At 39.3% G+C, this 15892-nt stretch overlaps 1 protein-coding gene across 1 annotated transcript in view; it reads right to left on the reverse strand.

The window, feature by feature from the left end:
- Positions 1-3858: 3858 nt before the first annotated feature.
- Positions 3859-15892, reverse strand: part of RHOBTB1 (Rho related BTB domain containing 1) — a 50016-nt gene continuing 37982 nt past the window's right edge. Inside the window, exons 5-11 of the mRNA XM_066324237.1 lie at positions 14743-14928; positions 12015-12982; positions 11478-11596; positions 9441-9591; positions 7798-7886; positions 6623-6728; positions 3859-6121 (exon numbers count right to left, since the gene is read on the reverse strand). Of these exons, the coding sequence (XP_066180334.1) occupies positions 5952-6121; positions 6623-6728; positions 7798-7886; positions 9441-9591; positions 11478-11596; positions 12015-12982; positions 14743-14928 (1789 nt within the window). The 3' untranslated portion in view covers positions 3859-5951. The remainder of the gene's footprint in view (positions 6122-6622; positions 6729-7797; positions 7887-9440; positions 9592-11477; positions 11597-12014; positions 12983-14742; positions 14929-15892) is intronic.

Here is a 15892-nt window from a genome sequence, read left to right on the forward strand (position 1 = left end):
AGCTGGGGAGGAGCTGCCTCAACACAACAGCCTGAGGGAGGCGATGGAAGATGAGCAGTAAGTGTGTGAGTGGTCACACTTGGCTGAGGCTGTTCAGAGTGCTGCTGGATCTCTTACAGACTGCAGGGCTGGTGACACTCCATCACATACCCCGTGAGCTGACGCAGCTCTTCCTGTGCTGGGAGAGCTGTCCTGCTCCTGTGCAAGAGCAGGAAAGGATTCACAGAGATCCTTCCACCCCAGAGAGTCCCCAGGGGCTCCTCAGAAACTCCCTTTCTTCAGAGTGCTTGTGGGAAAAGGCACCATCATCTGATTTTCAACACATGATGAGATCTGCCAATTATTTAGAAACTCACCCTAGACGCTCTATAATTGAAAAATGTAAATGTGATACAAAGAGCACAGGGAGCCACAAAATTTTTCAATCAGCTGTAAATGAGGTCCCAGAAGAAATACGTAAAGAAATTTCTTTGTAATATGTAGTGCATAACTAATATTTAAAATATTGGGTGGTGGAGACAATCACATCTGATCATGTAGTCAGAATGACCAGCTTATATTTAATGACTAAGATGCAAATTTAATCATATACTCATAAACTGCTAATTGTAGGGGCTTTTTTATAGCCTGTGAGGACAATTTGAATACTCAGTACTAATACCTTGAATGCCATGTAATCCTTATTATACAGCCATAAGTTAAAAAAATATTAATCCCAGTGGGGACTAAAGAATCCTTTCTTTTTTTAAGGCAAGAAGGTCGAAGGCAAGAAAATTTCTTCTGAAAATCTTCACTGTGAAATGTCATCACCGGGCTGCTTATCTAAAATTTTAGATAAGTGCAAGGGTGGGGGGGGGGTGAGACAGCCCTCTATGGCCTCAGACCTGTGCAATACAGAGGGATGGCACCCAGCTTGCTATTTCTATCTAATGGCAAAGGCTGCTTTTCTTTAAAGCTGAAAATCAGAGCTGCTATCTCCAGGGAATATCCCCCTCCCCATTTAGCATCTTCAGATGGTACCTGAAATACTCCTGTCCATGCAGTCACGCAGCTCATACCTGTGTGTTCAGGCATTCAGCCTCTGGCTTTGAGGGTTTTTGCAAATTTGTTAATTTATATTATTTTTATCTTGAAATCCCTGAACAGGCTGCCACAGAGCTTTGTTCCAATATCTGCTGCCACTTGGAAGGATATTGGCTGGAGATCCTTCCTGTCTTAGGGTAAGGTCCTTGCTGTTCTGGAATATCCTTTGAGATGGGACAAAACCAGATATATGATGTCCAGGAGGTGGTACTGGACATCTCTGCAGGCCAAAGGAGAGACTGTGGGGTTCCAGGGCACAGGAAAGACTTGACATGAATTAGTAATGTACTGTAATGTTTTCACTGTAACCTGTGCCCCCTATGCTGTGGGGGTGGGATGCAGACCTGCCTCTTGGGAATGTTTGTTGCTGCAGAACATCCCAGTGGGATGTTGTTGCTATCTGGCCTGCTTACAAACCAGCTGGTGAGGCAGAACAATTATGAAGGAGCCTAGCCTGCTGTCCCATGCTAGGCTCACCCTGAATCATAGCTTTACCTCTTCAGTTTGATTTTCTCTAGAGCTGGGATACATTACCGTAACCATTCTTGCCTTTTCTAATGTTCAAATTTTCATCTTAGCCTCCTGCAGCCTTGATCCAAAAGCTTTTCATATTTATACCCGAAATCAAGGTTTTTATGTAAGCAGCAGTGAGGGATTTAGTTTGCATATATAAATACACAATAGTCTCACTACTCTGGCTGCTAGTGCAAAGTGAATCCATGACATGGGTTGTGTTCTCTTAGCTAAGGGCAAAGGCATAAGATAACTGACAATGAATTATCCTATTGTAGAGCCTTCAGGACGGGGATTATCACTGCTAACACACTGTCTTATCCTGCATGCAGTACACAGAGCTAACTTATTTGGGAGATTTGGAACACAGGCAAGTGATAATGTGGAAATTCATTATTAGGCGGCACCTCAAAGCCCAAAGTGTGTGTGTGTGTGTAGTGTCTCATCCATTTCAATGGGAATCTTGCCTGCAGGAGAAGTAAACTCATGCAAATGCTGTGAGATCATTTTAATAGACCAGAAATCTAAGGGGATTCAGAAGTGGGAAGCAGACACCTTAAAGACATCTCACTGCACAGTACGTACTTTGGAATACAACCCACAGTAAATATATGCTGGCCTATCCAGTGACAAGAGTAGGAAGAATGTGATTTAAGAAAAAGGGACAGAATAGGGACAAAACTGTAGTTTCATCTGACAAAGCAAATCTCTTCACCACACTGTAATCCTAAGGTCTGGAAGAATTGAAATATGTCACCATGCTGGAGTTCGTGTACCAAAATTAATCCTATTTAGTACATTAGATCTTTATCTAAACCTCTTTGGACAGAGGATGAGAGACTTGACCTTAGAGAAGGATTTCCAATGCCTTCAGTTGCTCTATCAGTGCTTGTTATTTGAACATGGAAAAAAGAAATCCCTCAACTTTACAAATAAAACACTTCTCTAGGCATAAGCTGTTCTTGAGGGCTATCTGTAGGCGAGCTGCTGAAGAGTTAGGGCAATAAATCACTGTGCTGCTTTTCCTTACTCCCTCTGTGAGAACCATGCTTCCAGGGCTCACAAGGGATTTCCAGATTACTCTCCTCTACTAGGCAACTACTTCTTAACCTACCCACATTTTCAGTACTGTCTAGCTTACCTTTGCTCACTTTGAGGCCTGATCTGACTAAAGGACTGTGAAGAGCAGGTCTTCAGTGAATGAAATCAGAGTTGTGCCTCAAGTCTGCCCACTCCCATCTTAGACAACAACTCCATTTCTGGCTTTGGTGGGCTACTTGTGGGTAGGAAGCCACAGAAACTGGTTTGTGGTGCAGAGAAAGTTGCTGGCAGAAATTCTGTCTTAAAGAACAAATAGGAGAGCATTGTTTTCTAAGAGGTAAGATGAATGAGACTCCTCAGAAACAAAGATTTCTTAATATTGGTCTTAATACTTTAAAAGAATACCCTGCAGAGCAATGCTTCCGATTTGCTCCTTCCTCCAGTGCTACTGCTTTTATCATAAACAAGAGAAACATTTTTACACCTGACATCACCACTCTTTCTTTGGAGCCCATTACCTTTACTAATGACAAGTTCAAAGAAACAAAATTTTGCTCCCAAAAGTAAATTAGATATGTAACATTTTCATAAATTAGCATTTGAAAAACAAACACTGTACTGAATGTGCTTACTTCCAGCGTCATTGGCATTGCTTTGTGATTGTTTTTCAAAGCTCTCAACACGGCATTCTTTATGTATCCTGCAAAAATTGCCTAGAAAAGTACCAACTTTACACATCTATCAATTAAATAAGCTGTAATGAGGAATTCTGTAAGATGGTTGACAGCAAAGGCAGTGAGAAAGTAGGGAAAACAGTGTTTGTACCAATTTTAGAGCATACTGAAAACCTTACAGACATCCTGCTGATTACCTACATTTTTTCCTCCCTGTGTCTGCCATGACCAATTAGTTTCATGTCCCTTGGGTAATATCATGCTAATTAAATATTAGAAACTGTGGGGAAAAGTGCAAGAGGTTTGTTTTTCTTTTGCTGTGCAGCTTAACAGTAAGTGACAAGCACCAACCTTCCAATATCATTTGAAAACTCTGTAGGATTTCCTTGTGACATTCCTGACCATGAATCCTAATGTGCTATGCAAATATGCAAAAGTTCAGTAAAATTCAGTGAATGATAGAACAACTGAATGCCTAAAAGCAGCACTAAAAATGGAAGGATGCAAAGCAAAATTAAGGAAGTTTCTTCAAAGAGGTAGGAGACAATTTGTAACTAAACAGTTTTATTGACTTTTTTTTCCCAAAATAAAAAACACAAAATAGCCACCAAGATTAAAGGCCATAGACAGCATTAACCAAATGAACCAGCCACTTGGTTATAGTAGCTGATAACTAGAATAACTGGATATTATTGCATATACCTCAGGTTCATTTATATATCCATTACAGTTTGGCAAGATTACAATCATACAGTAGCTTTGGTTGTGTAAAACCTAGTAGCAATACTTAAAATGTGACTGGCTAACATTTTATGACAGCAGCTATTTATCTCAGTCCTGACACATCTTCTCTCATTCCAGGTTCTTGTCCACATTGTCACTGACCAAGAATTAAGGAGACATATTTGCAACCATCATTTATAGCCCTTCTTTATCACCACGTGGTGATGAATCTCTCACTTGCTTTGCTCAAAAAGGTTTGTGGAGCAGCCTCTCCTCCTGTGCTGGGTGGCTCCTGTGGTAGCCTCAGCTGAGCTTGAGTCTTTGCAGATGCAAATATGTCGAGGTGTTTATGGCTTTCAGGCCAAAGCCTTTCCTGCCCTACAGTGCTTGGGGGGTGACTGTACTGCCTTGCCTTTGGATACAGAGAAAAAACCACAGACAAACAAACAAACAGCTTTTCACATTGGTGCGCTGAGCTGCCAGCACAGAACAGTATTAACAAACCTAACACACAATACTACCTTGGTTACAGAGTTGTGCCTGAGACACTGCACAAGATTGCATGTGTAACTTCTACAGTCTAGGTATTTTAGTTTTGGTCTTTTAAAAAACGCTCTCATCCTTACATAGTCTAGTGTAACACTGCAGCTTTAGAGTAATGATTGATAAAAAGTCATGAACACACAGGCGACTTGGAAACACTGGAAGCTTTTTCTTGTCTTGCATGACTTGTGCAGGATTCCTGCCTTTCTGCCATCAGTCTGCCCCCAGCATTCTGGGAACATCTCCTTCCACAGGAAATATATCACCTGCTTAAAAATAACCTAAAACTCTCAGTTCTACCTGGAAGAGCTATAAAAGAGTTTGGATCAAACTGAAGTAATCTTGTGTGTGAAGACCCTTCCTCACTTACGAAATGCTGGGATACTAGATAACATCTACTTGTTTGTGCAGCCCTTTCATTTGCTTGCACTGAAGCAAAAAAGGAATTCAGCATGAGGAACGGCTGCATGGTGAAGATCCTGCAGAACAAGGTAACTGCCATGCAGTAATTCAAATGCAAGCAGTGTAACTGCTTTTTGCATTCAGATCCATATTTGTATAAGGATATAAATTAATAAGCCCTTCTAAATGATTTTAGAAATATCCTCTTTGATCTAGACATATAAAACCTCTGAATACTTAGAATCGCTAGATTTCACATGGCTCACATAGTCATAATTATTTGTACTTACATGGCAAATATTAGAAATACATTTGCCTGCAGTTGAACAGGTAATTATACTGTCTATTATTCAGCTGAGCAAAGATCAAGCACTCTATATCTTGCAGTTATTGGATCTTATTCTAACCCTTTGCTTTAAAAAGGGGAAATAACCATCTAATTATATTACCAGTGCACAGTACTTAGTTTGAAAAAGACAACCTATAGAAGACAACTAGATTTTTTTTTCCTAAGATGACTTTTTATGAGATACTCTAAAAGCAGTCTCTTATGACTGAAGATTGTCTATTTCACTGTACTCGCATAGTAAAAATAGTTAAAATCTAATTACAAAGCTGCTACATGGTTATTTTGTGGTCTGTAAAATAAAACGGTATCCAGAGTTTTATCTGAACAAAATACACCAGACAGTATAAAAATATTTCCCAACCGGAGATTGAAACATTAATGCTGGATTTGGGTTTTTTTTTTTTTTGTATAAAAAGTAATGTAATAATGGTTGACATTTATCTGCTTACCAGTCAAAAATATACATATGACTTCAAGGAGCTTGTTCCAGGCTCATTTTCAGTGAGCTTGTGCTTTTGACCCTAGCAGTAATAAATGCACATGTGGAACACAGTTTCCTGAAAACCTGAACTATATCTTATTTCTAACAATAAGAATAATGGAGTTCCACTTATTTGCTTTGTTCAGGCAACTACAGCAGAGGAATTCCAGAAGCACCACTTCCGCTTTGAATGATGTTTGTTCAGTGCAACATCTTCCTTTTCTCTCTCCTTTTTAACTCGCTGGTAGTGATCTTCTTCCTTTAAATACCACACAGGCGGCCACCGATGCCTCTCAAAATATTCTTGATTATCTGATTAAGAAGAAACAATAAAAAAAAATCCCCAAAGGTGCCAGTAAGATACACAAATCTCAGAAATGTCTTGCAAAAAGCTATGCCACTAATCATTTATCCATTCTCTATGCTGGCTTGCTTATCAAGGATTCACCCACTTTCCTCAAATTCCTTAAAGTGTGAAAAGACTTTGAAAGTGACTACACACAAAAGGCATTAGTTCACCAAGAACTATAAAAAAGCAAGGCCTTTACAGAGTGTATTTTTCATTGCAGAGCCTGGAAAGAGCTCTGTTCCTTTTAGCCTCACTGAAATAGGTGAAGATCATGATGCTTGCTCAGCAATCAGACTAATGATTTCTTTCTTTGCAGATAAGAATTTATTAATGCTGTTCAAGATAGCACAGAGGTTGGGTCTCACAGCTTAGCTCGTGAGCTCATCTTTGTCTTTATGTTTAATCAGCTGGGCGGGGGGAAAGAAGGGGAAACCCGATGAAAACTGGAGGGAAGTTGCCCATACCTGAAGATTTAGCTTTGATTTCCTTGCGGAACTTGGAGCAAACGCTGTTGTAATTGGTGCAGATGTAGTGCAAGCACCAAGCTGCCAGCTGGTTAGCATTGTGAAACTGGGAAGAAAAACAAAGAGCTTATTCCATTTGCTGGGGTTATCATTCATTTTGCAGCCCCTATTAACACCTAAATCTAGAATGGTCCCAGCAGAGAGTACCTGGCTGTACTCTCCAGGCGTTCATTCTGATTGCCAGCTCTGATCTCGGGTTATAAACATGAGCTAGGTGCTGACCACAGAGGGTATTCTAACAGGAGTTAGAGATACTGCTTCTGTCTCCACCCAGGAAAAAGAAATCAAAGAAAAATTGCCCTTCTGAAGATAAAAAATGAAGTGAAGTGAGCTGCTAGTCTGGTTTTGCAACAGGATTATAGGTATTGCATAGAGGGTCTTGAAAACAGCTGCAGGGAATCTTGCATGGTGGCCAGTGTTTTAGTACTACTTTTGTGCAGTGTTTTAGTGCTCCTTCAAGCCAAGCTGCAGCTGACTCGTTATTAGTGTGAAATCAAGAATAATAAAATTTGAACAATATTTCAGCTTGTTTCACTGTAGCTGGGAGTCTTGCATTTTTGGGAAACAGAGCTGTGCAGTTTAACTGTGAGCTGGGGGCTCTCTCTTAATTATTTACAGGATGCAAGAACTACTGAAATGTATTTGAACATAAAGAAGATTTGCATATACTCTGAAGTATCAGATGACTGACTTTAAGTAGCCAGTTTAAGTATTCAAGAAATGTTGCCTTTGCAGTACAGGTCTAAATATATCTCCAAGAACTGAATTGAAAGGAATGCAAGAATCAATCACCATTACAAAGCTGAACAGTTTCATTGCTGTTCATGGTAGTGCACCATGGTCATAAGAACACAGAGCTTGCAAGTTCCACAATCAAGACAAACTAAAAAATATATTTGAAAGACAACTTTTCTGAGGTTACTTAAAAGAATATTTTGCCTTTGAACTAATGAAAAAACCTTCTTTAAAATAGAAGATAAAACTAAGTTGTATCGTCGGTCATTCTCAGAACTGCAGACTTTGAACCATTTAGAAGCAATGCACAGAACCAGTAGGGAGCTAAAAACAAGTCCTGCAGCTGACCAGAATATCTTCAGAAGGCTGTGTACACTGACCTGTGCCAGCTCCAAATAGGAGAGGACTTCTCCATCTATTGCAACGCCGCTCATGGAGGCCTTTGTCAGCTCTTGCACTGCATGCTGCTCTGTGAGGGGAGAAAACCCATCACTTACAGGGGAAACAGGCACATTGCAAGGTCACATCATCTACTGGGAACAAAGAGCCCAGGCAGCGTGTTCTCCCTCCTCCTGGTGCTAACCAGCGTTATGCAGGGGCCACATTCACACAGATATCCTTAGCAAGCTGAGATTTAGGGGAAGTCAAATTCTGACCTTTAGAAGATGGCTGAAGATGTGGTTCATAACCACTTTATATAAAGACAAAGTTCAGCAGCCACTAGTCTCTCTTTGGAATGGGAACAATATTCGATTTAAATTAGAAATATGGATCAGCTGTTCTCTTTTCAGTCGTACAAAGTTTTTAATCAACAGTGCACTTGCCACTGAATTATTTATTAATGAGGATACACACAGCATTGATAGAGAAAAGGTCACTTCAGGCCCTCTTTAGGTTTTCAGATCAGCTGTGCCTAGGGATTCAGATGAAGGCTGACCAGCCCCTCCAACAGTTCATGGTTCTCCTTAACCCTTTCCCAGAATCTTAAAGGTCTGAGTGGTTTTTGGGGAACACTGGCAGTTGGGTTCAATTGCTGGGTTCTATTGTTGGCAGTAGCTTTTGGACTCAAAATTATTTCACCAAGAATTAAATGGAATGAAATAGTCTTAATACTGTATGTATGTTTACACTGCAATTACCTTAAAAAAAACCCAAAACTTCAGATAAAATATGCAAATAAAATCTGGCAATAAAGATTTGGTCTGCTAGAACCGGTAAAGACAGTAAAGTCCTGATGCAGACCTGAAGGAGAGCTAGGGTTTGGTATATGATTAGATTTTGCCTAAATGTAGTCCTGTAGATAGGTGTAGCTTGGTTTCAGCTTTCTCTGAGTTTTGGTGTTGGTGGTGTCTTCAGAACAATGCCAAATTACTGACATAGAGAGAAACCAACACAGCAACACAACCCAAACAACCTCAGAGGTCTGGGCTGTCTATGGATTTATTTTTAAAACTTCAGTGGTACTCCAACCTGTCAGTTTTCTTTAACTATCAGATTGAAAAAGTTTTCTTCCTGAAATGAGGGTTGAATCCCCATAGATATACCAAAATATCCAATTCCCATCCAGTGAAAAGGGACCTAGACAGCATTTCTAAACACATGATCATCTAGATAAGTTTTGAATTGGCTCAGTTACTCTCTTTGAACAGAAATATAAAGTGGAGCACTTCATTCATTACTTAATGGAAAATCCAGAGTCCTTCCTGGTTTTAGATAAATTAACAACAGAATGGATATTACAATCCACAGACATTATCCTCAGTGCTAAAGAGAAGGTTTACTCTTTCTGTTTTTAATGCACAGAAAACCTCAGTGTTCTGAGCTGGATTAGCAGGAAACTAAAAAAGGCAAGAGGAAGGCAAAGTTGATATTTCTGTGTGAAAATATCAATTTATGTTACAATACCCCTCTCAGAAAAAAAAAATTCTGACACATGAGAAAATGTTACACGTTCCAAAAACCATTAAAGCACGTTTCAGCTTTTGCAGAAGATACTGCATTGGACAAGGCCACAAATTGTTACCTGCTAGAGCAATCAGGTGAGGAAGGCAAAACCTATTTGCCAATGCAATTAACTCAAGGGTGTCCAATTCCTGACTGGAGGACAGTTGCTTGGTATACAAGTAATCTAAAACTGCTTGCATGGAGGTCTTGTTTATGTTGGGCAGAACTACCTGGAAAAGATATTTAAGAAAATAATTTCTAATTATTAAGGGATTTTCATAGAGCAGCTGTATTTCACTTCTCTCACTTTGCTTGACTCTTTTTCTCTTCAAGGTATTTCAGAAATGCAGGGAAAACATTTTTCAAAGCAGAAATTTCCCATTCAAGTTCAAGACACTGCCAACAGGTAAGCAGTGCTCCAGAGTCAGATCCTTTGCCAGGTTATATCCAAGCTGGAATTGGATCCACATCAAACAGTGAATCTGTTCAATGCTCTCTAGCCTGCAAATTGACAGCTACACATAACAGACACTGAGCACTTCCCATGCCAAACCTCCCGTGGTGGACTCCTTGAGGAATGCAATCTATCTGCTCCTGGCAAGGGATATTCTATGGATTCTGAGAATAACAGAAAACAAAAGATAACAGTAAAATCACCCCTCTTAGTCTTTTGGTAAAAAAACCAAATTATCCAGGGAAACAAGGCTGAGAAGGAACGGAGAATTGAAGAAATGAGGAAAAAAAATGTAAGCCCTTTTTGCCCTACACATGTAATGAGTGTAACCAGCAGAGAATGAAGCCACCAAAACTAGGACAAAAACTATCTAATTTCTCATGCTAAAGCATAAACCTTTCATGCACATCAGCCACTCTGGGAAGCAGCTCAGTTCTCCAAATGAGAGCAGCTAGTTGTAAAACTCATTCATTATTGATATATTTTTGTTAATGCAGAGAACTGTAAATTCAATGAATGAGTTTATAAAATTTGCCCCAAATACAGAAAAAGTAATATGTAAAAATAGACAGTTTTTATTATTTGTAAACCATGCAGTTCATATCTACCTGTATTTTAAAACATCCAAAAGCATTACTGAATATTTTACTTTACAAAATGGAAGCTAAACATTTTAAATTGGAAAGATGAGCTAAGACTGTGAAGCTAATAATTAAAAACAGGTTGACAGAAAATAACTGCATATTCTGCATTGCTGAATGTTGCATACTAGAATCAAGCTATGTATTTTTATTGAACCACTTGTTCAGTACGCCTCTGGGAAAGGAATTATCTTTACAGCTGTATTAGAAGAAGCCAGAAAAATCTAAGTAGAAAAATATCTATTGGAATATTAAATTTGAACACTCCATACAAGCATAATTGTATGGGAAGCAACAAGAAAACCAACCAAAAAAAAAAAAAAAAAACAAAACGCCAAAACCCCCAAAAAACTGGGTATGGCACAAGAAAAAATATTAGCAGACTGTTTGGAATTTGAAAAACAGACCATGAAGGCACATGAAGATACAGGGCTTCTTCTGCAAAATCTTATCCAAAGCATTGAGATCTTTTAAACTGTACTACATACCTGCTTTACTCCAGAGATGATGCATTACAGAATCTATGCTGAGTTTCTACTAAAGTTAGTAGAACTCCTAAAGCTAGCTCAGTTTCTACTGTGAAAACAGCTCCCTTTTCTAGTTTAACACTCATATGATCTTTAACCCTTTTTTATCTTTAATTTCTTTATCAATGTCCCCGTCCCAAGTATTCTTGGTAGTGATTTTGATAATATAACTATATATTCATAAAATCTAAAAAAAAAAAATATTTTAAAGAAACTCATAAATTCATACTTAATTTCCTTCCCCAAATTTATTATTTTACAGGACTTTGGGCTTAAACACACACTCCAGTGCTGGAGGAAGACTTGTGCATTAGAGAAATTACGTTGTCTTCCTGGGCAACTTTATTTAATGCTTTAAGAAGAAAAGCATCCCAGGTTTGCAAGGAAGAATAAATCCCTAATTCTAGGGATTTTTGCAACCTTTTAAATAGATGATGCTTCCATCCTAAATCCATCAGACACTGTAAACAAAAGAGGCAAAAATAGACAAATACCTCACTGTTGGAGCTTTCAATAAATGATCCTCCAAACATAGCAGACATCCACTCACAGCTGCAGATCAGCAGTGGCTTGTGGGCCTTGATGCTTCCATCGTCCAACTTAAATGTCACATCTGCCATGGGAACAAAGGCACAGGGGTGCTGCAAGTCTGTGTTTAAGGTGTGACCTTGTCTCAAGAATTCACTTGTGTGCTGTATACCGAGGACCTCCTGCATTTCCCATTGCCTTCACCTCAAAAATAACTCTTGCATTTTAAATAGTGAAGGAAAAGCCTCGCTTGTAAACAGGGATATTGGATGTTCAACATTTCTGAGAATTGGGTTGCTTATTTAAAAGCTGTGAGTAGATTTTGAGAAATGAAACTAAAGAATCCCAAGCTGGAACAGTTGGCATGAGTAACACTGTAATTTTGGGGTCATCCCTCCTCTCAGAACAATGTAAGCTGTCCCATTGTTTGAAGTCTATGAAGTGACAGTAACATGGATGAGAAAAAAAAAATTCTCTTCCTGCTTAAGCATGTATTTACTTACCAGAAAATGTCCCTTTGCAAAGGCACTCTTTAATGCGATTAGCTTTTCTGACATGAAATGCTTTAGTAATCTCTTGATTCATGAAGGCTTCTTTATTCATTATATTCTCCACCATCATTCGCAAGTCAAATACCTCCAAGATTTCAGCAATCTGAGCCAGCCTGGTGAGGTCTTTTTCATTTTCATCCAGTTGGCCTGTGTATAAAAACTGCAAAACAGTTTTAAAAGGTGCGGCCTGCACAGACGAATCCATTTTTACCACAGTTACAGGACACGTCCGCTTTGAGACGGGATTCACTTGCATTTCCTTATGGACACTAACAAACCCCTTACCCCAGGATGACAGAGATCTTGCTGCAGAGTTTGTTTCACCAGATTCAGGCTGTAGCGTGTTTAAAGACTCGCTACTCTCTGGTGGGGGAATTTTAACATCAGGAGATTTCAAGGATGCCTCATCACTGTCACTGTTTGTCTCAAGGTGACTTGTCAGAACATCCTTATTTGTATTTTCTTTATTACACTGCATTTCATCCAAGCATGGACTTTCCTCACATTCCATTAAGAAAAGGTCATAAAACTTTGAAGAGGAGGTAGCTAGGTAAATCTTGTGAGCAAAAATGCAGTCCTGCTCCTGAAGAACAAACATGACATCTGCACACAGCGGGCTGTCCAATAAATATCCAGCTTCATTCACGCTCGGCACGGGACACTCGGGAATTTTGATAACCGGAGGAGGGGCCTTTGGAGGTAGGAATGGAGCCTGAAGCAAAGGTTTTTGGACCTTCTTCAAATGAGATTTCCAGAATTGCAGGTGTCTTCTGGAGATCAGGGCAGCTCTAATTGCATTGTCAAACACATCTTTAATCCCAAACTGGTCAAATACACTGGTTTCATAGTAGGGGATCCCGAGTTCCTTGGCAACCTCTCTGCCTCTCTCTGGTGGCAAAATGTCTCCCCTTTTTATCGGCCTAGGGTTAAACAAAACATGAACCTTGTCACACAAAGTTATGCTAGAAAGCATGGGATTTTACCCAATATTCAGCACTAAATCCGAGATAGCTATCATTCAAATGAAACAAATATAAAACTAAGTACACAAAACCCTTTGGAAATCTACAGTCATGACTCCACAGAGTTCTAGAATAGCACATACTTCCATTTTCATTAAAGTTTGGTGGTGTCTTTGCAATGTTACTTAATATATGTAAAAATCCTTTATGCCAAATGGAGCTGCCTCTTACTTAAAGTGAAATTTAAAAAATTTTGATAGGATACTTGAGAACTTTCATTATTTAAAAAACCTCCCACGACTCCTTTCTACTCAGATATTCTGTCAGAACCTTTCTTTGTAGCCATCACTTAAACACAAATGGAAATTCTCATGACATTAAAAATGCCAGAAATACAGCTAAATATGAAATGGAAATATTTCTTAAGCTCATGCTTTTTAAAGAAAAACACAGTAGCCTCAGACAAAAGAATAACTGAACACAGACTGCAAGAGATAGGCTTGTTTTGCCTGTAGAAGTATTATGTGAGAACTAGTGAATTTCCAGAGCAGCTCTAGTATATGATGCAGGGTAAACAAACCAGTAAAAAGTCTGGGCTAGGATCCATTTTCCCAGCAAAAAAAAAATCGTCTCCCCAGAAGACATGACCCAAGAGTGTGTTCTCTGAGCCCACCACGTTGGGCAGACACGAGCTGGCACAGACAGAACACGCCCCAGACAACAGCTTGCTGAGTGCCAGCTAATAAATAACCAGTTCAGGTGGCAGAAGTCTGTGCCAGACACGCAGAGTTCTGACTCAAACTTACTAATGGTGAAATCACGGAGGAGGATTAGGGCAGAAGAAGAAGAGTTTTGAAAAAAACCCCAACATTTCCTTTTAAAGAGTCAACCAAAAAGCTCACCTCCACCTTCACAACAAAGAAATGTTTAATAAAGAGACAGACCTATAAAAATTACACTGCTAAGTCAAGAGTTTGACTGCAATGCAATGCAAGGTTTTCTAAGGGCCCACAAGATATTAATTCCATCTCTTTATGGAAAATTGTTACCATACAGTCATTAATTACACAATCATGGATATTATTTCTGTGAATCTGGTCTAATTGAAATTCCCATAAAAGGAATAAGTTAGAAGCAAGCCAGTTATTGTGGGAATGTTGTGGCCAAATATGTGAATGGTTGTATTTTGCATCTGGGAGAAACAAAGCTGCTTTAGAACAGACCCCAAACTCTCTTTTAATCTCAGAACTTTTAGAAGCTTAATTTGCAACCACTTCATTTTCTGCTATGATCTAGGAGTACATTTACAAAAAAAAATTAAAATTTGAGAATTAAGAAAACTTGAGTAGAATCTGCCAGTTTAAAACAGTACCTGACAGTAGTGAGAGGGCAGGACATGATACACATGAGAGAAAGATACATAAGAAAACACTCAATAATCATTACCACCTCTGTCTTACTGTAGTGTTCTGCCACCCAAACACATTCAGATAACCAGTGTGCAAAAAATTTGTGGGAAACTTCGTAACTCAGTGTGTGTTAAAGAACTAACCAACTCAGACGACAGAATTAAAACAGAAGAAAGCACATATATTCTCTTTGTACAAAAAAAAAAAAAAAAAAAGGAAGCCAGTCTCTCCAGCTTCTCTTTTGCAAGTGTTGCACCTGATTACCAAGGTGATTCTTTTTTTAACTTCTTATTTTTGTTTAAACTTTACCTTGCCAAAGGCCGTCTGGCTCTGTTAACAGCCTCGAGATCAGCGTAGCGAAGATCCAGCTGGCAGCCCACCAGAATGACAGGTGTGCGAGGACAGAAGTGCTTGATTTCCTGATACCACATTGTTTTCACATGATTCAGGGAATTAGGATTAGCAATTGAAAAGCACAGAACAACAACATCGGACCTAGAAAGGTAACAAGAAAATACCTGATGAAAAGCCCACAAATGATTTTCGCTGCACTTTCACCTATTTTCATTACTACTCCACTCTGCTCTTTGACAAACATGCCGACACTCAGATGTCAGAATACGTGTTCGTGCAGAGGTTTGAGAGAAGCTGCACATTTCACCACAAAAGCAGGGGAGCACAAAGCCACGTACCCAGGGAGCACTGCCCCTCCAGGCCGAGATAACCCCAGCACGGGTGAGCAGAGCACTAAGAAGAGAGGTAGGGCTTTCCATTCTCTACTTTTACACAACAGTTACTCACAGGCTGCCATTTCTCCAGAAGTAATTCTGCTGATTGGACACCTAAATTGCAGTTCAAAGGTCATTGGTGCTTAGGAATTAGAGAGGAGCTGTGCAAAATTTCAGAACAGCCACAGAGGCAAATACAGATCACTTCTGAACTTGTCATGGAGAAATACTTTTACTGCACTGTTTGAAGTACTGAGGTGGTCGCCTTTGCAATGTGCTTTGCACAGCAATTCTCCAATGTCTTTAATAAATAACCTGTTAGAAGGGCAAACTGCTGCAGAATGACCAGTTCTACAATATCAGCAAAAATAAACATGACACTGAAAATAAGGTCGGTAAACTGTAGAATAGGGCAGTGGCTTAAATTAGAGTAAGCATGACAATGTTTGCAGGCTTTTAAAGGTTTCTAACAAAACAGAAACTACTTCACTAAATACACTTGCTATATAAATTCTAAGTATGAGGATTAAAGTTGACAGTTCATCCACTAAACCACTGCCTAACTCTTGTCAGAGCTGGCACCCAAAGGTAGAGAAATGACTGAATACTTGAAGTGATTGAATACTCAGGGCATACCCAACTAGGGGCGATTTCATTATATATAAACAAACAGTTCTCAAGATCCTGGGTCGCTTATGGGGGAAAAATAGAAGAGAAGAATAAAGACGTTG

This window comes from Sylvia atricapilla, chromosome 8, assembly GCF_009819655.1.
Source record: "Sylvia atricapilla isolate bSylAtr1 chromosome 8, bSylAtr1.pri, whole genome shotgun sequence".
In the NCBI taxonomy this organism is placed as follows: domain Eukaryota; kingdom Metazoa; phylum Chordata; class Aves; order Passeriformes; family Sylviidae; genus Sylvia; species Sylvia atricapilla.